This window comes from Pyrgilauda ruficollis, unplaced genomic scaffold (genome assembly GCF_017590135.1).
Source record: "Pyrgilauda ruficollis isolate IOZ18807 unplaced genomic scaffold, ASM1759013v1 scaffold66, whole genome shotgun sequence".
Classification (NCBI taxonomy): domain Eukaryota; kingdom Metazoa; phylum Chordata; class Aves; order Passeriformes; family Passeridae; genus Pyrgilauda; species Pyrgilauda ruficollis.
The window spans coordinates 708,876-730,201 of NW_024528377.1; the positions used below are offsets into that span (position 1 = coordinate 708,876).

The 21,326-nt window shown below is 48.3% G+C and overlaps 1 protein-coding gene across 4 annotated transcripts in view; it reads left to right on the forward strand.

Annotated features, from left to right (window-relative positions):
- Positions 1-21,326, forward strand: part of B4GALNT3 (beta-1,4-N-acetyl-galactosaminyltransferase 3) — a 64,349-nt gene that overhangs the window by 31,041 nt on the left and 11,982 nt on the right. For all 4 annotated transcript variants that reach the window (XR_005956552.1, XR_005956553.1, XM_041484327.1 and 1 more), the window contains exons 2-10: positions 7,721-7,824; positions 8,496-8,573; positions 15,651-15,746; positions 16,703-16,793; positions 17,648-17,748; positions 18,121-18,188; positions 18,777-18,855; positions 19,260-19,326; positions 21,014-21,157. Coding sequence is in view for 2 of the 4 variants with exons in the window: in XM_041484327.1 (XP_041340261.1) it covers positions 7,721-7,824; positions 8,496-8,573; positions 15,651-15,746; positions 16,703-16,793; positions 17,648-17,748; positions 18,121-18,188; positions 18,777-18,855; positions 19,260-19,326; positions 21,014-21,157 (828 nt within the window). In the remaining 2 variants the exon portion in view is untranslated. The remainder of the gene's footprint in view (positions 1-7,720; positions 7,825-8,495; positions 8,574-15,650; positions 15,747-16,702; positions 16,794-17,647; positions 17,749-18,120; positions 18,189-18,776; positions 18,856-19,259; positions 19,327-21,013; positions 21,158-21,326) is intronic.

Consider the following 21,326-nt stretch of genomic DNA (forward strand, 5'->3'; position numbering starts at 1 on the left):
TTGGTGGTAGAAAGCATTTAGAATCGTGCATCTCTTTGCAAAGTCATTCCTCACTGATGCTCATGGTGATGCAGTAGGTATGAATTAGAGCAGGCAGGGACCTGCCAGGTCTGTGTTCAAGTGCAATGCCTGTGGTGTGTTGCACTGAGGTACTGATAAATGGAAGCAAACTGCAGCTTTAAATAACTTGTTACCTCAATGAACCTCTGAAAGGAGAGACCTTTGTTGCCTCTCCCTCTCTCTAAGGGCACAGCTTCACCAGTGCCTCCAAATGGTGGGGAGAGTGCCAGGAATACCACTTGCAGTGATCAAAAACAGCTGGAGCATCTGCTCTTCATGCCAGTCACCTTGAGGTTTAGGTAGGAATTTTTCAAGTTGCTACTATTACTTGTATTAAAAACAAAATAAGGCAGACAGCAGAGTGTGAGCCATGTTGAGGATCTGCTCACTGGGAGTGAATTGGTAGAAGCCCATGCAAATGTTTCAGGATTAAAGACATTTTTGAAACAAAAATAATGTCTAATGTTGCAGTTTACCATTAAAGTAGCAAATTACTTTTACTTTAGAAGCGGAGTAAAAATCAAAATGTAGCCTGGTATACAAAACACTGTGTTCCTCTCACAACCTACTGGTTTTTCCAAGTGCTCCAAGTACTGAAGTTTGAGTAAGGCAAATCTCACACCAGTAAATGTTTTGATGCAAATCCCATATTTTGAAGACCATGACTGGCAAAAGGCTGGCTTGGTAAGTGTGATTCCATGATGGGAACTACTCAGACACCTTTGTTCTTGGCATGACTGGAATCAGCCCTCTTTGACTGGCTTTTTGAGAACTCTATAGCTGTTTTGAGAACTCTATAGCTGTTCTGAGAGCTCTATAGCTGTGCCTGAAGTCTGTAAAAGCAGAGAGACTGCTTTTGATGACAATATTGTACAAAGAGGCAGACACAGAGGCAGCCTGTGTGCAGCACAGTGTCTCGGGGACAGGCACACCATAATTGCAGCACAATTGCCATGTTCTGTAAATTAAACAGTGGAACTTGCCATCAGTTAAGGATTTTAACTGCACAGCTGTCATGGCCATAATGTTGAAAATACATTTTATGATTTAAGAGCTTCTCTATGTGTTTTATGTGGTTTAAGATGGCCCATGGAATACCTCAAGAGGGTAACAGACTAGCCAGCATTTTTCCCTGCTTTGCTGCAGAAGTTAGCAGTGCCAAAATCATGGGCTTTTATCTTATACTGCTGAATGCAGCAGTAGTTGTTCTTCTGCTCAGTCTTCACTTGAGCCAATGTTTTCTCTTTCCTCTGAAAAACAGTGCTCTGCTCTTCCCTTTTCCCCAGTGTAATCCTTCAGGACTCAGTGGAGGAGAGGAGAGATTAAGCTGTGTGGTTGAAGAGATGAGGATGGGCAGGAGGGGGACCCAGGGCAGGGGGTTGTGACTGCAGAGCCAGAGCTGTGGCTGGGCACCTCATCTGGCTGCATGCTCACCTCTCCGTGCTCACATAAACTCCTGAATCTCCTGTGCCTTCAGTGTGGAAAGTGCAGACAAGCAAGAGTTTACAGTAGTTTTGCTCTAGTACATTCTAGCTTTAAACAGAGGCATTTCTGGAGCTGACAGGAGCTCAGCCCTGTAATTTTGCAGGACAGTGCAGCTACATGATGGTCTTTCTCACTCAAACCCAGCACTGCATCTCCATATATCATATCCTCACTGAACTTTCAGACAGCAGGCAATATTTGCTGGATAATTGTGTGGCATGGGTGGTTTTAATGATTTAACTAGGGCAGTGGAAAATTTTAATGACAGAAGCAAGATTTTAATTGTATTTTCTGTGAAACCAGTTAGTGCCCCAGCCATTGTTTACCAGTTCTTCACTAGCTACATAAAATACATTTCCTGTACCTAGAGGGGAACAGCAGCAAAGTATTATTTGTGGGTGAGTCTGGCAGTGAGACTGCATTAGGTAGGTAATGTCTGCTGATTTTCCTCTCCTTCCCAAGTACAGTGCTCTTCTTTTGCTCCATCATACTTCAAGTACCTTTAATGTTCTGCAGCTCATTGTCAGTTTGCAAAGCCATTCACATAGCAGTGAATCAGAGTTGTACCTGGAGGAAGAATGGAGTAATTTATTTCTGCACACAAGGTTCCTAACTTGAGCTTTGTCCCTGGAGGAGATCAGCAATCTTATTTGTGGGTTCTGCACTAATCAGAAATGGAACAGTTTGGAGGGCTCCCTCTGTAACAACTGGGTTTCATGCTCCTTGAATCCTTTTAAGTGCAGAAGTGATATTCCAACCTTGACCTGAGGACAAAAAGTTCACTCTTTTCTGTCTAACCTTTAAGTTGACCTAAATAAGTATCCAGAGACTCCCTTAGCCTGGCCTTACCCTTGAATTGGGGTTTTTTGGTAGTTTCTCTGACCCCATCTGTGATGCTTGACTTGACCTAATTCACCCATCTGTCCAGAAGCTGTTGGCTGTCTCTCTTCACTGTATCCTTCACCCACATCTCTGTTTGTAGAAGGTCAGATTACACCTCATCCTCATGATTTTTGCACTTGGTGTTGTAGGGCTGTGTTGGTGTGTGTGTGGTAGGCCAGGAGATGGGTGTTGCTTTCTCTGCAGAGTGGCACCAGCAGTAGGGTTTGCTCTGGTGTGTGAAATGCATGTCAAACTCTCTAAACACCTTCTTAAGTTCAGTTTCAAGCAACCTTCACCAGCATCTTTTGGACTAGTATGTTTGCAAGGCATCCAATGGTGATGTCAGGGGGTATTGGGTATTGCATCTGCCTACCTGTTCAGGCAGGAGGAACACTGGGAAAGACCTCAAATGATGCTGAAATCCCAGAAAATAACAGTAACTTGAAAATATTCAACCAGGATAAGAGGAGAAATAAGATCATCCAAGGGAGGGTTAAAACATCAAGCCACAGTGAGGGGTCTGTGGATGCTGGGGGTAATGAAGAACAATGCCCTGCTTTAGTCCTGCCAGTTTCTTTCTTGCCCTATCCTTGCAACAAAAAGAAGAGAAGGGTCTCATCAGAAGGAAAATGCTTTTGTGCAAAACAGCTTGTTGACCTGCTCTTTCCTGAGGCTGCTGAGTGAAATCATTTAGCAGGGTTATAAAAGGGTTGGCTAGAATGTGGGTGTTAATAGCATTTGCAGCTATGTAAGCAGCAGTAACAACAGCAGAGTAATCAAATCTCATCTTTCAGAGGGGAAGTTGATCACCTGAGTGGGTCTGGGATTTCCTCTTGCACCATTGCCAGGTATCTTCACAGGCTAATTGAAATGTCGAGTGCAGTCTGGGGCCGGGGGCATGGCAGTGGCTGGATGGATCTAATCTCTGAACACACACACAGCAGCTTGGTCACACTCCTGCCCTGAGGCTTGATAGCTCCCTGGGTGCTGCTGGCTCTTATCTCTGCCTTTCTGCTTTTTTTAATTTTTTTTTTCTCTTGAACTGTGCTTCAAGTGCATTGCTCTGGCAGAGTCATAACTGTTGGGTGAAATTTCTTCATCTCAACTTGCAGCTTCCTTTGCTGACTTTTAGCCCAAGAGCAGTAAAAAGCATGGCTGAGAAGAGGCAGGCATGATGCTCATGCCTGACTAGACCCTAGGCAAGAGCCATCTCCATCTTATTTTCTCTTGGTACAGATTTTTCTGTCCCTCAGTGGTTGACTCACTGGAGCTGTGGGCAACTGGCTCCAGACTGGCTGCCTCTTGCAGGGGCACTGCTGTAGGATGCAGCATCTATTTCAGCCTCCTCTTCAGCTTCTTTGCCTTTTCTTTGTATTCAGCTGCCTCTTATTTCCAGTAGGAAGCTCACATCCTGAGGGCTTCCCATCGTGAATCCAGAGGAGCAGCTGAGGGTTGGGCATTTGGATCCTCAGCTGGGCTTCTACCAGCCAGCCTGCTGGGAACAGGGACAAAAAGGACCACTTTTCTCTGAGGAAGAACCACCTTCATGGCTGTGGTTGATCCCTGTGAGGGACCATTGGGGTACAAAAATAGAAAGAAAGATGGACCTCTGCTTGTAGATAGGAGATTGGACTGATGCCAAGGAGGGGGGAGTATGTGGCAGCAAGTCTGGCTGCTACTTCTGGCAAGCTGTGCCTGCATCAGTGCTGCCTTCCTTGGAGGTGTTTGAGGTGAAAAAATAGCCTTAGAAAACAATTGGTGTGCTTCAAGAAGTGGTGGGAAAGGCTTTGGGAAGTGAAGCCCAGAAGAGAGGAGGGCAAGGTGCTGTCTCATGCATCTGTGTGACAGGCTGATTGCAGCAGTGCCTGGCCCAGCATCTTCCCCTGACTTTGAGACAGGCTCTTCCCAAGCCTTTGATTTCTGCCTTCGTGGTTTTTTTTTTTTTTTTTTGGTTTTTTTTTTTTTTTTTTTTTTTTTTAAATCCAGAACTGGTTTTGTAGAGGGACTGGAGCAAAACCATCAGAACTAACAGTACTGGCCTTCCTTCTTAGCAACACTGAAGTGTTTGCTGAGGTATTTTAGTTCTTGACTCCTGCTTTTTTCCAGGCCTAGGCTTGTTGACTTTTAGTCATCAAGAGAGTGCTCAAGGTAGTGAGCAGTGCTCAGGGAGAGCTTGAGGACAGGCTGAACCTGTGGTAGATCACCGTGCCCAGGTGCTCCTGAGATGGGGCAGTGGATGTGGCCTCAGGGCTCCCCTCTGCAGCTGTCACACAGCAGTGGAGACCTGCAAGGCCATGCCTGGAATCCTGTGACATGCTGTGGAGAAAACCTTGGTGAGCAGTTGCCTCAGGAGGTGTTCTGACTTCAGGAAGCTGCAGGAGATCTGAATTTTCTGTGGTTTCCTCCCTTTAGTGAGGAAAGCATGGGCAAAACCAGGTCATTCTTCAAGGGTGTCCCATGGAGACCCCCAGGGAAAAGCCAATCTTTCAGAAGGAGCTGGAGTGCCAAGAACTTTCTCTAAGGGGAGTGTTGATCCTATTATATTCTGAAAATAATTTCCTACCACGCTGGAGATTTGGCTTGTCAAAGCACAAATTACCCAGCAAGGAAATCACTGCCTCCAGATTAATTCGTAGCTCCTTTGTCTGTTCTGTGCTTGGCTGATGTGTTAGGTAAATATTTGTACAACACAGAGAATTGCCTCCCTTTCTTCTCTTTTCCAAGGGTCAAAGAAATGTCAGCCATTGGCACTTCTGTGCAGCCAGGCTTCTGTGTTTGCTGGGAGGCAGGCTGCATGCCAGCTGTGGAACAGCCAGAGGGGCTGGCTGTGGTGGCCAGCAGCCCTCCCCAGAAGAGGCAGGGTACTGATGCTTTGTCCTGAGCTTATTCCACAGGGCAGTGAAGTGCTGAGTTGAACAATGAAAACAAATAACCTCTCCCCTCTGCACAAGAGAAAAAAAACCTGCTGCTCTTGGTGTCTTCTCTCTGTGGATCTCCAGGGGTGAACTGACTTCTGTTGCCTATTTTTTTTTTCGTGATTTACTTGTTTTCTCTCTAGCCAGCTGGGCTTCAGTGATCCTGGTGGCTCCCTTGCAACTCAGGATATTCTACAGTTCTATGGGTATATTCTCTGAGGAAAAAACCTGCTGTTCTCTCCCACTATTATAAGGAGCCCTCAAAGCAGCAAGTGCTGAATTTCACATGAACTACAAAATCTGTTTCAGCCCCATTCCAAGTATGCCAGTTGCAGGACACTCACAAACAGTAGTTTCTGCCTCATTGCTCTGAACAAGGGGGAAGCTCACCAGTTACACATAAAATTATATAAAGACAAAGGAATTTCTCCTGTTTTCCCATGACAGTCAGTCCATGAAGCACAAGTTGTGGTTAGCTGCATTAATCAGTAGGTTACTCACCCAGTAACTGAAAAATCTTCTGCAGAAGATAAATACTGACCTTGGTATTTTTAGTCATAAATTTAAATGCATAGCTTCAAATCAGAATCTGGGGGTGAGAAGATCTTGATCAGAAATTTGTGACTGTTCAGAATCTAACAGACCCGAATGAAACCCACACATCCATGCCAACACCCACATCAGGAAAGCAGGACACCCTAGTTGGCTCTGAGCCTTGTCTCTCACTTGAATCTCTGACTATTTTCATGTTTTTCACATTTTTTGCACTTTCTTTTTGTTAACTGCCCCCCTTTGATCAGCACACCATAGGAGGCAGCTTTCTGCTCATCTCTGGCAGACCCTGTGGGACCCAGGTTCAGGAGCAAGTAGAGACAGAGTTTTGGAAGCTTGTTTGCAGTTACAATAACTGGCCAAGAGCTTAGCACAGCGAGGGAGGGGGATCTGGCCAAGGGCTGTTTGTCAGTTCTAGTTCCTGGGGTGGTTTGGGGTTTGCCTTGGCCTCTGTGTAGCCCAGAGATGTTTGGGGGATGATCTAAGCCATGTGCCTTGTAAAAGCCCCCTCCAAAGCAAGCAGATGGAGCATGCTCCTGCCTAAGGCACAGCGAGTCTCCCGTGCTGCAGATTGGGTGGGCAGGCTGCAGGTAGGTGGATTGGGTGAAGATGTCTGTGCTACTCATGGAACAGCAGGTGTTTCCCCAGCAGTTCTTCCCCCTCAGGGCATGTTCCTGCCACTTCTGGCTGTAGGAATAGTGTAGAAGGCTCAGACCATTCATCTAAACACTCAGACTTGAAGCTGTCGGGATGGTTCCCTGTATATACCAAGGCAGCCAACTTCTTTGGGCTTCCTAGAGCTTTGGGGATGATTTCCAGTTGTAAAGAAAATGGGGAGAGAGCCTGGCTGCTCTCCCTGGTGTGTGGGTATTGAGCTGGTTTGCCACCAGCCTGGGAGAAGCCAGGGCTGATGGAGATTTTGGAACTCCACTGAGGCTGGAGCTGCCATGTGGCATGGGCATAGCACTGAGCTGCTGGCAGGCTGGTCACTTAATGCTAAGTGCCAAAATGTTGTCAGATCTGAAAACCACATAGTGTGAGGCCCTGTAGCCCTGCTGGGAGGTCTGAGCTCTGCTCACCAGCACTGTCTCATTGGTGATAGGGGCAGCAGGCACAGGGAGAGCCACAAGGTGCATGTGCTTGTCTGTGTTCCTCCTAAACCCAGGAGGTCACTGAGCTTTTGGAAGGAAATCAGAACTGATCCTGACTTCTGGATTGAGCAGAATGAGAGGGGAAGGGAGTTTCAAATGAAGTTGCTTTGAACCTGGAAGGTGACTTTGCTTGAATAGCAGTGTCTTTGACTGCATCGCTGCCAATATTTTAGGCATGGCAGATGAGTATCCATAATTTCCTTCAAGAAGAGAAAATGGAAACTTTTATTGTGAAAATAGGTGCATATAAGAATAATATGCTTTTGATGGTTAATCTAGTTATTCTCTTATTTTTCTTTGGCAATGCAAATTGATAAAAATTTATCAATTTAGTAGTCTTTTGTTTGACTACTGGGATTATCTGAGCAATCTAAAAAATGTTAGTGGTCCTGTGGTGATTAATGAAATCTCTGATTTTAAAATATCTATTTTAAAACTTTGATGAATCTTTAAGTATTACATTAATTAGAAAGAGGGAAGAGCTTTTAAGGAAGATACAGGCAATTTTTCTCTCTGTGCCAGTGTGCAATGACAAAAAACATCTCCCCATCTCTACTGGACCATTCCAGACTGCTAGAGGTCTCTCAGCCTTGCAAAACCAGTTCATACTGGTGACTGCTACACTTTCTTTTTTATAACCCTGTTCCCTGACACCTTTCTGTTTCCTCTGTACAGGATATGAAAGCTGGAGGGAACTTGCTAGGGTTCTGTCAGACACCAATGTCCCAGATGGGGATACAAGCCTTCAGCTGGACTATCCACGGAAGCTGGGACACCAGGTGAGGATGCTTGGGCTGCCTTCTGAACATGCAGAAGGGCAGCCCTTCCTTTCTGATGCTGGCCCCAAGAGACAGCTCTCTCTTCACACAGGAAAGAGGGCTTGCCACAGGGCAAAATCTGAGCTGAGTCACAGCAACGTGAGCCCACAATGGCTCCACTGTAGTCAATTAAGTTATTTTAGATCTATGAAGCTGGCTGGGCTTGTGGCACAGGAAGGCAAGATAGAAGCAGAAGTGAAAGGTCAGGAGGGAGTTCACTGCTCTCCAGTGAAGCACATCTCAGTACTGTTGACTGAAGGCAGTGCTGGAGGAGCTGCTAGGACATTTTTGAAACATAGATGGGGGAAAAAAAAACCCAGAGAATGACCTAAGTTTTAACTTTGTGCTAAAGTTAACTCTAGCAAGCAGATATAAAATACTGGTATCCTTTTCCCTCATCAGCTCACCATGTAAATGTGCTGTCAAAAAAGCCAGGGAGTATTTTCACCCTGTTACATCCATGATATCTGGCTTGTCCTTTGGAAAGGGAGCTTGAAAACTTGTTTTATTTTCTCATATGTTCTAGTGACAAGGTTTGAACCCTCTTACAGAACTTATATAGAACCACCTTGTACATGTCAGTGCCGTGCCATTTTTCAGGTTATTTTGACTTTTCTCTACTTGTATTTCAGATCCAAGAGCTGCAAATAGGTGGGAGGAATAAATCAAATTACGCAGCTGTTGACAGCCCTGTCCCATGGATGCCGGAGGTGGGTGCCTTTCTCCATCATTTTGGGTGAGGGTGGTTATGGCTACAGCAAAAATGAAGGGCAGGGAGGTATGGCTGGAAATTAATTCACTTTACTAGAAGTCCACTCCCTGCTTAATGACTCTTACAGACTTGAGTAATCATCTGGAAAGACTGGAGTATCAGGATTCCAGATAATTTGGTGTCTCCATGACTCCTCAAGGCTCCAAGCACCCACCCACAATTCCAGGCAGCCCTCTACCTTCCTGAAAATTGAAGTTTATTCAGGGCTGGAGTGTGTAGGGCCAATCATTCAACAAGCAAATACATGACTGTGGCACACAGAAGTGTCACACTGCTCTTGCTCTGACTTTTGCCATCCAACCCCTGCGTGTCATAGGTGGAGATTTCTCCACTTCAGTGGCACTTCCATGAACAGAGACCCTCTCTGGTGACCCTTGCAGGCTGGGGTAAACCACTCTCTTTGTTTCCTTCATGCCTCAATTATTCTTTCCTCCCCTGTTCCCTTATCTCATAATTCCTCTTCAGATAAGGGAGCAATGCAACCTGCTTCTAATGAGAGGGACACCAGCCAGGGGGCATTTAGTTAATGGAGCCAGCTCACTAAATTCCTCAAGGTGATTAGAGACCTGCACAAATTAAGGAGCCTTTGTGACTTTCTAGGGGAGGGAGCAGGCTGCTGGCCCTGCACTCAGATCTCCAGATCTCACTGGTAATGGAGGGAGAGTGTATCCCTCCAGCCACAGCAAGGAGCAGTTCAGGTCCCTGCAGCCTTGACTTTCCTGGCAGCAGCCAGCATCAGCCACCTTGCAGTGCCCAGAACCAGACCAGGCCATTGATGTGTTCTGTGTCAGAGCGTGGGCTCTGGAGTGCTGGGCCCAGTCTGGGGTCTTCTCCAGCTGCAGGGCCTTGCAAGCAGGGCTCTCTCCCAGATGAGCAGCTGCTGGCCAAGAGCCTGCAGGATGTCAGGGACAAGGCTGCTGCTGTGCCCAGGGATGACTCTGAGCATTTGCTGCTCCCCTCTCCCACAGCACTGGGCAATACAGGCCCTGTGTGGCATCTCCCAGCTTCCCTGAGGCTTTGCCTTGTGTCTCTGATGCCCTCCCTAGAGATATCCCAAAGCACCTGAATCTGGAGAGTGCCAGCTGTGGTGTGCAGTGAGCCTTTACCAGGTTAGAGGTGCAGCTGGTGAGGTGCATGCTGTGGCCTGGATACTTTTCTCTTTTGGTTGCATAAGGAAAATTTCCAGCCCTTGCTGCAGCACTGTGTGTACCCAGAGGGTCAGCAGAGTCCCCCTGGCTGCAAGCAGGGGCCAGTGGTTCACCAGTACCAGCTGCAGGAGGTGGAGAGGGATCCATAGACACAGCTCTGTACAGAGCTGCTTGCTGTCCTCCTAACCACCGACTGAAATTTCTCCCAGCCTGGGGATTAAGTTTTTCTGTGCCTCTGCCCAAATTAATTACCCTGGGTCTATAATCCCGTTGTGCCCTTCCCACAGCATCTCTAATAACTTAATTGCAGCCTGATTCCTGGGGCGAGGGACACCAGGTTGCTTCACACAGGTCAGGGAGGAGGGCTTTGTTTGAATGGAGAGGCATATTCCTGAAAAACATAAATAATTAACAGGGTTGCAGAGTGAGCTGGCAGCCAGCATTGCCAAAAAAGGACAGGTTTCAGTTTTCCTCTCTCAGTTTCAGGATATGAGATAGGCAGCTTAAATCTTCAGCCTTGGATAATGTGGTAGGAAAGTGTGCTCATTGGAAATCCCAAATTGAAGTTTTGCTCTGGCACCTGGGGGAAGGGAGGGTTCACCCTTGTTCCTGGTTCCTCAAGATGCCTGTGCACATGATGGTTGTTATCCTTACTGTCACTTCCAGGCACCAGAGCAGTCTTCCAGCTCCCAGCGTCACACACTGCCTGCTCAGGCTGGAGAGATGAGGGGTGTTTTGATTAATTAATTCAGAAACTTGCCTGGCTATCATCAGGGCAGACCTGCGCTGCAGGGTGTGAGTGTCACCATTTGACACTGCTGTAGGTGTGGGGAGGACTGTCAGAAAAGTGACTGAAAGGTTAGCCAGGCTGTTCTCATTTACCTCTGCAACAGCATCTGCTCAGCTTGGAGAGGACAAAGGTCTGGGCAGTGCTGGGGTGCATTTAAAATGTCCTTTCCTCCTTCATGTCTGCGCAGCCTCAGGACTTCTTCTGTCTGCAGGGAGGTGTGAGGGATGCCCAGGAGCACAGCCCCTTGCTGGCAGCACCTGTACAGTTGCACAGGTGCTGCACAAAACCAAAGGATTTGGTAGCAGGACAACACTCCATTGTGCTGGAGTGTTGTCCTGCTACCAAACCTGCCCAAAGAGGAAGCATCTTTCCTGCAAGGACTGAAAGACAAAAGCTATTGCTGCTCACTCTGTCTCTGCTGATGTCCCTGCCTTGTCTGCTCGTGCCCATCCAGACAGGGGGCTGTCTCGCTGATTTGTCTTGATGGATTCCCACAAGTGCCCAGCCCAGCAGAGCGTGCAGCCAAGCCCAGCTGCTGGCTGCTGAATGTCACCCAGCCAGGGGAGCTGGGCCAGGCAGGAGGAGGGGCTGCAGCCACTCTGAGGAGACAGAAGAGTCTTACAAGCTCAGGAGTTTCTAGTTGGCAGCACAATGTTGCCTTTCTTCTGTGGCTCAGGCCCTCTCTGTGCCCTGTTTATCATTCCCCGGGCTGTGTGCAGCTATGCAGCTGACTTGCCTCTGTGATGCCAAATCTGCCCAGGATAAAATTAGGAAAGCTTCTCTTCTCCATCCTGCTCCAGTTACAGGGCAGGAGGTCGTGTCTCTGCTGCTGCAATTCTCTCAGCTTTGCTGCTTGCCCAGATCTTTCTTCCCAGGTTTCCTTGCTCAGCAGGAGCCCCTGGGTGTATGGTGCCACCCCCCAGATAGTTTTGACTTGATAGAGTTGGGGCTAGGAAGAGGTCTGGGTTGTCTGTGTTCCTGGTCCTCCTCTATGGTCAGTTCTTCTAGCAGGGGCTGATAATCTAACATTTCTCACTAGAAGGAAGCAGAAATACCAAAGTCTTTTACTGCAGTGCTAGGACTGCAGACAGACATTTTTCCAGCATGAGGAGGGTCGGGCTGGGGCTGGGGCTCAGGCCAGCCATGCTCCCACAGCCCTGGAGGGGCACGGCTGCATCAGTGCCAAGCAAGAGCCTAGCTGTCCCCTCCCTGCCCTTCTAAGGGTTCAGCTCTCCCTTGCTGGGACAGCACTGTCACTGTGCCCATGACACTGTGCTCAGAGGGTGTCAGCCTGCCTGGCCTCCCTAGGGAGAAGAGCTCAGGATGGTGTGCTCCAGGGCACACTGTCAGTGTGCTGTGTGCTCCAGGGCACACTGTGAGTGAGCTGTGTGCTCCAGGGCACACTGTCACTGTGCTGTGCTCCAGGGCACACTGTCAGTGTGCCTGTTCTGGTGCCCTTGGTGTGTGACCTGTGCCTGTTCTGGGCCTGAGCTGGGATCATGCACTGCTGCTATTTCAGCAGGGTGATAAGCAACTGTGGAAAGGTGTTGGGACAGGGAGAAACCCCAAGGGCAGGAGAAGCCCTCTAAATGGGAAGGTCACATACAACCATCTCCTTTGAATACTCCTGGCTTCTATCCCTGGTTCTGGCTAAATCAGTCTATCCAGAATTTTCAAAGCAGTTTTTAAGGGAGAAGGGGAACTTGTTGCTTGCCAGGTCCTAAATTTCTGTTTGCAGACAGGGCTAGGTAGGAAGTCAAACAGAGGCCAAGCTGGGAAGTCAAATGCAGTATAACCATCTTTTAGAATCATGTTCTAAAAATCATATTTCAGAAAATCCATTGACATTTCTGTGCACATGGATTAGGAATCGTGGTGATGTTGCTCTATAACTGCAATCTGCAAAAGCCCCAAGCAGGAGATTTTTGTAGCATGTTGCATGAGAGGATACTCATATAGCAAACAGAAGAATTTCTCAGCTGCCTGTAATGGGCAGCTGTGAATTGAGTTGGAGGGACAGAGCTGATAGAGTTTCAAAGCAGCTGCTATGCTGATGACTCGTGGGGGCCTAAAATTAAAGCCTAGCTCCGTTTTCAATCCCAAAGCAGCACTTTGGGCAGCCAGCACTTATCTGTCAATAATGTTCTTTTTTTCCCTTTAAGAGGAAACAGCAACTAAGTTAAGCTGCTGTAACTCAGCAGAAAATTTGTTGATTTAGAAAATATTTTGAAATCACATGCAAGAAATACTTATTATTTACCAGTTAATTATTTCTAGTAGCTGTGAGTGCAGGAAAGCAAGGTGATCTCATTAACTCCTGCCATAATCTCCTCTCTGGAGTCTTTGAAAAGACTTTGTAGGTAGGAGTGTTGGGCTAGAAATCTCAGGAATTGTATTTATAAGTATTGATGGCGTACCTAGTACAGTGCTGTCTGCCTAATATTTTATTAGGCTGCCCTCTCTCTAATACTGCCATACTGCAGTGAAGTTTTGTATTGCAGTGGGACTGGTCCAAGTTTTACTCTGCAAACACTTGAGCAAGTATAGCCAGTCTTTTGGGATTTGCCTCGTAAATATCTGGGTTTGCGTTTGGGCTGCCCCATGTCAAAGCCAGCCCAGCTTCCTTGCAGTCCTGAGCTTTGAGATCATCCCTGGGGTCTGTCTTTGGCAGGGGTGAGCTGCAGTGCCAGCCTGTCCACTGTGTGGGAGTGTTGTGCTATGTTTCATAGAGCTCTGAGCCTGCTGTCTGCCGTGTGCAAGCAATTTCAAAAAAAAACCCCCAAAAATATCCAAAAAACCAGCATCACTTGTTGGGTAGCAGCAGACTTCCATAGGACTCAGCTTCTGGCAGTGATTCTCTGTGGGAGCCCAGCCTGTTCCTTTCACTTCATGTTCCCCACGAAACAGCAGTTGTCATTATTTGATTTGGCTGAGAAAAGCAGTGTAAGACCCTTGGGTGTGAACCTGGATTTGGCCAAGGGGCACGGGACTGCACAGCAATTAAATTCCAATTCAGTGTTTGTCACGCTTGCAGTTATTTATTTGTATCTCAAGTTCCTGCAGAGTCCCAGGTTTCTTTTGGCTGCCTCCATCACCCTGAGCCCTCTGTCTGTCTCCGCTCTGGTTCTGTGCATTGCTCTGAGGAATTCCATCCACTTTGACTCGCTGCTTTTCCTCTTGTGTGGTGGGCAGAATCCAGGCTGATGGATGTCAGCAGAGGAGGGAGGAGGAGGAGATGCTAGTGGGGGGCATCATGGGCTTGCAGACATCCATCAAGCCCTGGCAGTGGGGACACCAGTGAGAGAGGGCTGACCAGAGTCCACTCCAGAGCAGCAGTGGTTGTGAATGTGCTTTGCCTGGCACACAGAAGTGGTTTTCACATGCATGACTAAAGTCCACAGATTGCAAGGAGCATTACTGCTGTGGAGCCAAATCTGCTTCACAGCCTTCCTTCAAGCCACAGTTTATTTCAAAACACATCCCAGCCCACTATCCTGGGAAAAATAACTCAGTGAGGAAGTTTCTCTGGCAGAAGTGCACAGAGAGGTTGGACCCTCCTCCACTGTGCTGCTTCAGGCCTGCTAGAGCCTCCCCAGTAAAAACTAAGAATTTGCTGCCATCTGTAGACATTTGGGTGCTGTTCAGGCTGTTTCCCCAGCCCTGCTCCCACAGCCCTTATATAGGCAAGGCAGCCACAGCAAAACCTCCCCAGTCCCAAGGCAACCTATTCCTTTCTTCAGCGTTTTGCCATCTAAGGTAGCTTGTACTGTCTCCAGCTTATTTATTCTTCACTGCTGGATGCCAGTCCTGCAAGGAGAGTTTCAGTATCCAGCTGTACTGGTTGCAGGCAGAAAGCCTGGATTTTGCTGGGGAGCAGACAGCAATTCCCTTCTGAATGGCTCTGACAGAAATAAAGTCTGTCCTTTGAGGAGTGTGTTGCTGAAGTCCCACAGTGGCCAGCAAGCTTTTCCCAGCCCAGCTGTGCTCCAGGTCTCAGCTGGACAGTGGCAGCCTCTCCTGATGGGGCTGGCTGTGTAGCAGGGACCTGTACTCACACTGCACACCCTCCTGTGCTGCCCAGGCTGAACCCCCACTTCCCTCAGTGTTCCTGTGTCTCTGCAGACACATGGAGGCTGTGCTGCCCACTGAGCTGCCTGTGCTGCTGCTCCCCGCTCTGCCAGGCCTCCATCTCCCTTCCCCACCATCTTCCATCAGCTTTACCTCTAGGACATGCTTTGAGAAGATGATCTGCCATCTCCCCTCCTTAGGGTGTCCCCTCTTCCTCAGGTCAGGAAAATAGCCCTGAGATGGTGAGGGAATCCAAAACACCTTCTTGCAGAACGTAAGATGTTACATCATGGAGAGCTGTTGTCACCCTGCGTGTGTTCCACACCACAGCCTCAGAGCATAGCCCTCTGGTGAAACACCTCCTGCAGATACATGGAGGCTGTGCTGCCCAGGCTGAACCCCCACTTCCCTCAGTGTTCCTGTGTCTCTGCAGACACATGGAGGCTGTGCTGCCCACTGAGCTGCCTGTGCTGCTGCTCCCCGCTCTGCCAGGCCTCCATCTCCCTTCCCCACCATCTTCCATCAGCTTTACCTCTAGGACATGCTTTGAGAAGATGATCTGCCATCTCCCCTCCTTAGGGTGTCCCCTCTTCCTCAGGTCAGGAAAATAGCCCTGAGATGGTGAGGGAATCCAAAACATCTTCTTGCAGAACGTAAGATGTTACATCATGGAGAGCTGTTGTCACCCTGCGTGTGTTCCACACCACAGCCTCAGAGCATAGCCCTCTGGTGAAACACCTCCTTGATGGAGCAGATCCCAGCCATGGAACTGAGATGTCCCAAGCATTAGCACAGTTCCAGGTGCCATTCAGCTGTGTGTGCCAACCCCACATCTTCAGCAGATGAGCAGCAGTGCTCTGGACCCATGTCTCCTGCAGGCCAGTCCATCATAGCAAAGGAATCTTCCTTCACTCTCCCAGGCACTCCAGGGGCCATGGCCAATGCTGTCAGAGAGAGGAGGCACACGGGCTGGATGCAGCAGTTCATGGTGCCCACTTCTGCCTTCTAGTTCCAGGGCCAGGCCAACCTGCACGTGTTTGAGGACTGGTGTGGCAGCTCCATCGAGCAGCTCAGGAGAAACCTCCACTTCCCTCTCTTCCCTCACGTGAGTAAGACCATGACATGCACTGTCCTGCACTTCCCAGCTCAGCTTCCCAGGTGGATCACCCTGTTCCCTTCCCGTCCTGCCCCTACCTCCCTGTCTGTCCTGCTTTTTGTTGAAATCTGCCACCTCCCTTGTGGCATTCACATTCTCTGGAAAAATCCCTTTGCCCAGGATTTTTCTCCTGGGAAGCTGAGAAGCCTCAGAGAAAAAGGAAAACAATTCTTATCTCATTTGCTTCTCCTGTGTTGTGCTCACATGTGGAATGTGTTTGGAGATTGTTTACCCACAGGTGATTGTTCCATTGGATTCTGGTGTGAGTTGTTTTCACTCTTTGGCTAATCAGTGCCAAACTGTGTCGGGACTCTGGAAAGAGTCACGAGTTTTCGTTATTATCCTTTTAGCATTCTGTAAGTACCCTTTCTGTATTCTTTAGTATAGTTTAGTATAGTATTCTTTAATATAATATAGTATTATAAAGTAATAAATTAGCCTTCTGAGAACATGGAGTCAGGTTCATCATTTCTCCCTGCCACGAGGGTTCCTGCCAATACAATACTCCCTCTCAACCACCTCCTCTGTCCTGCTGAGGGAGCAGGAAGCTTTCAGAAGGGTCAAGGGTAGCAGCTCTTCTGCTGCACAGGGAGGGTCATTTCACACATGCTGGCCTGCCAGGGCTCAGACACAGGCTGAAGGAGCCCTGTATTTGGTGCTGTCCTTCCAAGTGGCTAGGGCATGCCATATCCTGTCCCCACCATCTCAGTGCATCCCCCATGCAGCTTCTCCCTTCTCAACAGTACCTGCTCCATCTCATTTCTTACTTGGTTGGCTCTTTCATTCTGCCTCCATCCTCCTCTCAGAGAAAACCCTCTGCCCACCTGTCCCAGGGTTTTTGATTCTTGCCTTCTTCCTGTCACATCTAAAATTATTTTTATGAATTTTTTCTTCTTCCATTTCAGACAAGAACTACGCTGAAGAAGTTGGCTGTGTCCCCAAAATGGACCAACTATGGTCTCCGGATATTTGGTTACCTGCATCCTTTCACTGATGGTGAGGGTTCTGAGTGCCTTCACTCATGTCTCTTGTCACCTTCCCCTCCCTCCCTCCCTCCCCTCCTGGTGCTGAACCACTGGTGCCCTCACCCTGGCAAGCCCAACACCAGGTCCCTCATGTGGGTGGCGTGCGTGACTGGCCATGGCCTTGGCGTGGCTGGAAACACATCTGCCTCCTCCCTGGTGAGGAAAAGCACAGGGGAAAGCAGATGGGAAATGCTAGATAAATAACAATACTGTTGTTAATTCACAGCCCCATGGTGGTTATGTGGCCACGAACAATCCCTGAGCTTTGCCTCCCTCCCTCGCATGGCCAGGATTGTCCATGACATCAGTGATGTCCCTTCTGCTCCCCGGGTGCCTGAATGCCATCTGACAGCAGCTGACATCTGTGTCCCCCAGCTGCATGCCTCTGCTGGCACTCCCCCTCTGTCACGGGCCCTGGCCTGCAGCTGCCATCCCCGTGACCCTGGACAAAGAGGGAACCTCAAGCACCTCTGTTTCCCCCTGTGGCTCCACATGCACATTCCTCCACCCAAACACTGCATCTCACACAAAATTTTGCTCTGTAAGCAAAAGGGATGTCAGGGGAGGCTTTGCATAGACTTCTTAGCTTTCCAGGTTAGACGTCAGGTGAAGCCAGTGCAGGAGGGTCACTTTACTGACATCTGTAAAGTTTTCAGTTGCAGCAGAGTTAGCAGAGAGGTTCAAAGGCACGAAGGTGATCATATCAAAAGGGAAGGATAGTCTCACCAGGAGAAATGGTGAAGACAGCATTTTAGAGGAGAAGGATCTGTTCTGTGCACAAGCCCTTACCCCAAAGCCTTACTTACTCCCTCCATCTCTTGACAGGGGAGTTTCAGTTTGCCATTGCTGCGGATGACAATGCTGAGTTCTGGCTGAGTCCAGATGAAAAGCCCTCTGGTCTCCAGCTGCTGGCCAGTGTAGGCAAGGTACAGTGCATGCTGCATGGCTTCTCCCATCGAGGCTTTAATGTTTCTGTGGGAACAGAGACCTTCCTGACTTACTGCTTCCTTGGACTACCCAGGTTTCTTTCCCTGCCCAACTACAGACAGCATGAGCACAGGTGCCAGATGGGGTATGACATGTGATATCTTAAGCCAATTACCTCTTGGTAGGGCTATTGGGAGTCTCTTGTTCACAATTAAGGGGCTTAAATCTGTCCACAGGTGATGGATTTCGCAGACGACTTACCAGGAGGAATTGGAGGGAAGAGGGAGTTAAATTTGCCTTTTTTATCATTGTCAGTGCAGTAAAAGGGAAGAAACTCATCTTAACTAGAGCCATCTTCTGTCCCTTCACAGACGGGGAAGGAGTGGACCGCACCAGGAGAGTTTGGGAAATTTCACAGCCAGAAGTCAAACATGGTGAGGTGAGTGGGCAAAGTCTCTCAGTCCCAGCCACCTCTGCACATGACCAGGAAATCACAAGGATAAGGGAAAAGCACTCAGGCTTGCCCTGAAGAGTTTCGCAATACAGAGAAAGGGATTACTCTGGGGTATTGCCAAAGCTTTGCAATTTACTGCAGGAATGCAACACTGAATTTTTCTTCCCTGCAGCAATCAACCACCAGCACATCCAGGCTCCCCTATATGAACTGTGTCCTAAGCTTCCTGTCTTGGAACTGGCCAGATTTCCTAGAGGTCAAAACGCAGCAGATGACACTGAGAATCAGAATATTCAGAATTAACTGAGAAGGGTCTGGAGTGCTCCCCAGCAGATGACACTGAGAGGGTGTCAGAATATTCAGAATTAACTGAGAAGGGTCTGGAGTGCTCCAGAGCCATAAGTAAAGCTACCTATCTCACTGTCAGGATCTGGATTTTCTTGGCAGCACTAACCCCGCCTACCCTGAGAATTAGGTTGTTTCAGGGGTGTGGTTGCTCTCTACTCATTGTCTGCTGACAAGCTAAGAAATGTTCCTTAATGTCCCTGGTGACAGACACCTTGTTCTTGGCAGGTTGTCAGCGGAGGGCAGGTACTACTTTGAGGTGCTGCACAAGCAGGATGACAGAGGAACAGACCATGTGGAAGTAGCAGTGAGTCTGTGGAAATGGTGGTCCTGTATATGTGTCCCCACAGAGCTCAGGAATGATGTTTGTAACCTTTTCCCTCCTTTCCCTGGCCTCAGCTCCTCATTGCATGAGATGTAGCTAATCCCTTGCAGAGCCCTTACCTATAGGTAAGGTGTGAGATAGTCCTGGCCATGTGTCAGGACCCCTTCCTCTGCTTACTTGGGATAGGTCTGTCCTCTCTGGGTTCTGTTGCAGCTTTTTGACCTTTCCTGGCTTGGATGTGTCCTGGGGGATCTCTGCTCATTCCCAGTCTTTTGATGCTGGCTAAATTGTAATTGCTGCTGGTCCTAGTAGGGGTAGTATGTTCCTTTTGTTCAAGCTTGATTAACTCCATGGACACTTAATTTTAATGTGTTTCTCTGTTCCAGTGGAGATTGAATGATCCAGAAGCGAAGTTCAAAGTCATTGACTCCCAATATCTCTCCCTTTTTGCTAGTAAGTATCTTCATCACAAGTTTTCCCAAGCACCTCCCCATTCTTCCTAAATGTATCAGCATCCAGTGTTTCACCATGAATCATTGTCTAGCCAGGCAAATACCAGGCATACACATCATTGGGAGAAAAAGGTGGAGACAGATCAGGAGAAAGACTTCTGGACAAGAGTGTGACTCGTTATTGAACGTAGGAGAATCAGAAGTAAGATTGGAACATTTTTTCAGAGAAGTCTAGAGGTAGTGAAGAAGGGCAGAGAGGAGAGTCTGCAAAGGTGAGAATTGTTGCAGATTGAGAGTATCACAGGATGGAGATTGCTTGCTGAGAGCCAGGGGGAACATGAGTCCCAACACATGGGAGCTGTGGGGGTGTGCTGCCAGCTGGACACAACCAGGGAGAAGGTGCTGCTCTAGCACTTCACATTTCACTCTGGGTCCTGAACACAACAGGATACACTGGAGATGATGGGGGATGCTGCTTTCATCTGTCCCAGCCTCAAGTCTCTTTGAGTTGGTGTTGGATTGCTTCAAACACATCAGTCCAGTCCCTCCTGTTTTGTAAACCCTTCTTAGCACATCAAGTGATGGTGTTATCAGTTAAGAATTTCCTTAGTCCTGTTTACCCTTACCCAGCTTTGTCGCATCACTTTCCTCTGCCAGCATTCCCCCTTTCCATATCTATTGCTGTTGCCTTCCAACATTTCTGGGCTTTTTTTCATACCAGCCCTTTTGTGCATGGAAGACTCCCTGATGTAGTCAAGGCATCTGTTTGCTGTGTCTTGGATTACAACCTGCTGCTGGATTTTCTGAAACATCCCATGTGGCTAGGACTAGGCTTTCCATTCGGTCTTCCATCTTCATCCTTCTTCCTTCTGCTCTTTTGTTCTTACTAATTGCCTGTAGAATAGAAGACATTCCAGAAGATCCCTTCATGATTGGGTGCAATGCTGCAGTCTCATTTTTATCTGTTGCCTTCTGCCCATAGTTTTTTCCCTTGTTCATATTAGCCTTTGGCTGTATTACATGACATCCCATTCTTTCTGAGGTCCCACATAGTTCAGTACCCCAAAGTTACACACCAGTGCCCTTGGCAGGATATTGCTTTTCCTTCATGGATATTTATTCAGTTCCCCTCATTTTAGAGTAAGATTCTTGGAGAGATAAAGTCCTGTGAACAGCAGTAACCAAGGAAAAATGTAACCAATACCCAGTCTTGAGTTTGAGCTTCCTGTTGTTCTTGGCTTGCTGTGGGGCTTCATTCCCTTTCTGGAGTAACATCCTCCTCAGCCACTGAAGGTCCTTCCTTTGCTCCTCAGGTTTCTCCTCCCATTCATCTCTCTTCATCTCCTTTGAAAAGAAACTTAATACTAATAATACAGAGGTGTCCAGTAGTTCCTGCCAGCATGGAGCCTGTTCAACACACTAGTGATGGTGTATTCAAGGCAGGAGGTAATTTTTGTCCACTCCTCATCATGTGTGTGTTTGCTTTCAGTGAAAGCCATGTTCCCACCCCACAGCTCCTCTGTGTCCAGATTTCTGGGTCAGAGCCTTTCCTTTGCGTGTGCCAGAGACAGCATTAGTGCCATGGATGCAATGCCTTTTGGAAAGGGCTGACACTGGAGAGAGGTGTTTTTTTGGACAAGGAACAATCAGCCCCTGTCTCCCCCTTGTGTTCTCTCTCTGGTCTCTAGACGAGACGCTTCTGAAGATGGATGAGGTTGGGCACATCCCGCAGACGCTGGCCACTCGCAGGAGCTGGGCTGCTGACAGTGCTGGCAGCAGGGTACACCCAGCTGACATGTTGAAGCCTGACCCCCGGGACACTCTTTACGAAGGTGAGACTTGGAGAGCAGCTGAGGAAGTAACTGCAGCCCGTGCAGGAGCACAGCTGGGAAGGATTGTCCTCCTACACTGCAGTTATCCAGGCCATGCTGTTTTATTCCTGGTGCAAAAGAGAGGGGCAGCTACAGTAGGAGACACTGTAAGAGACAAAGCACAGACTAA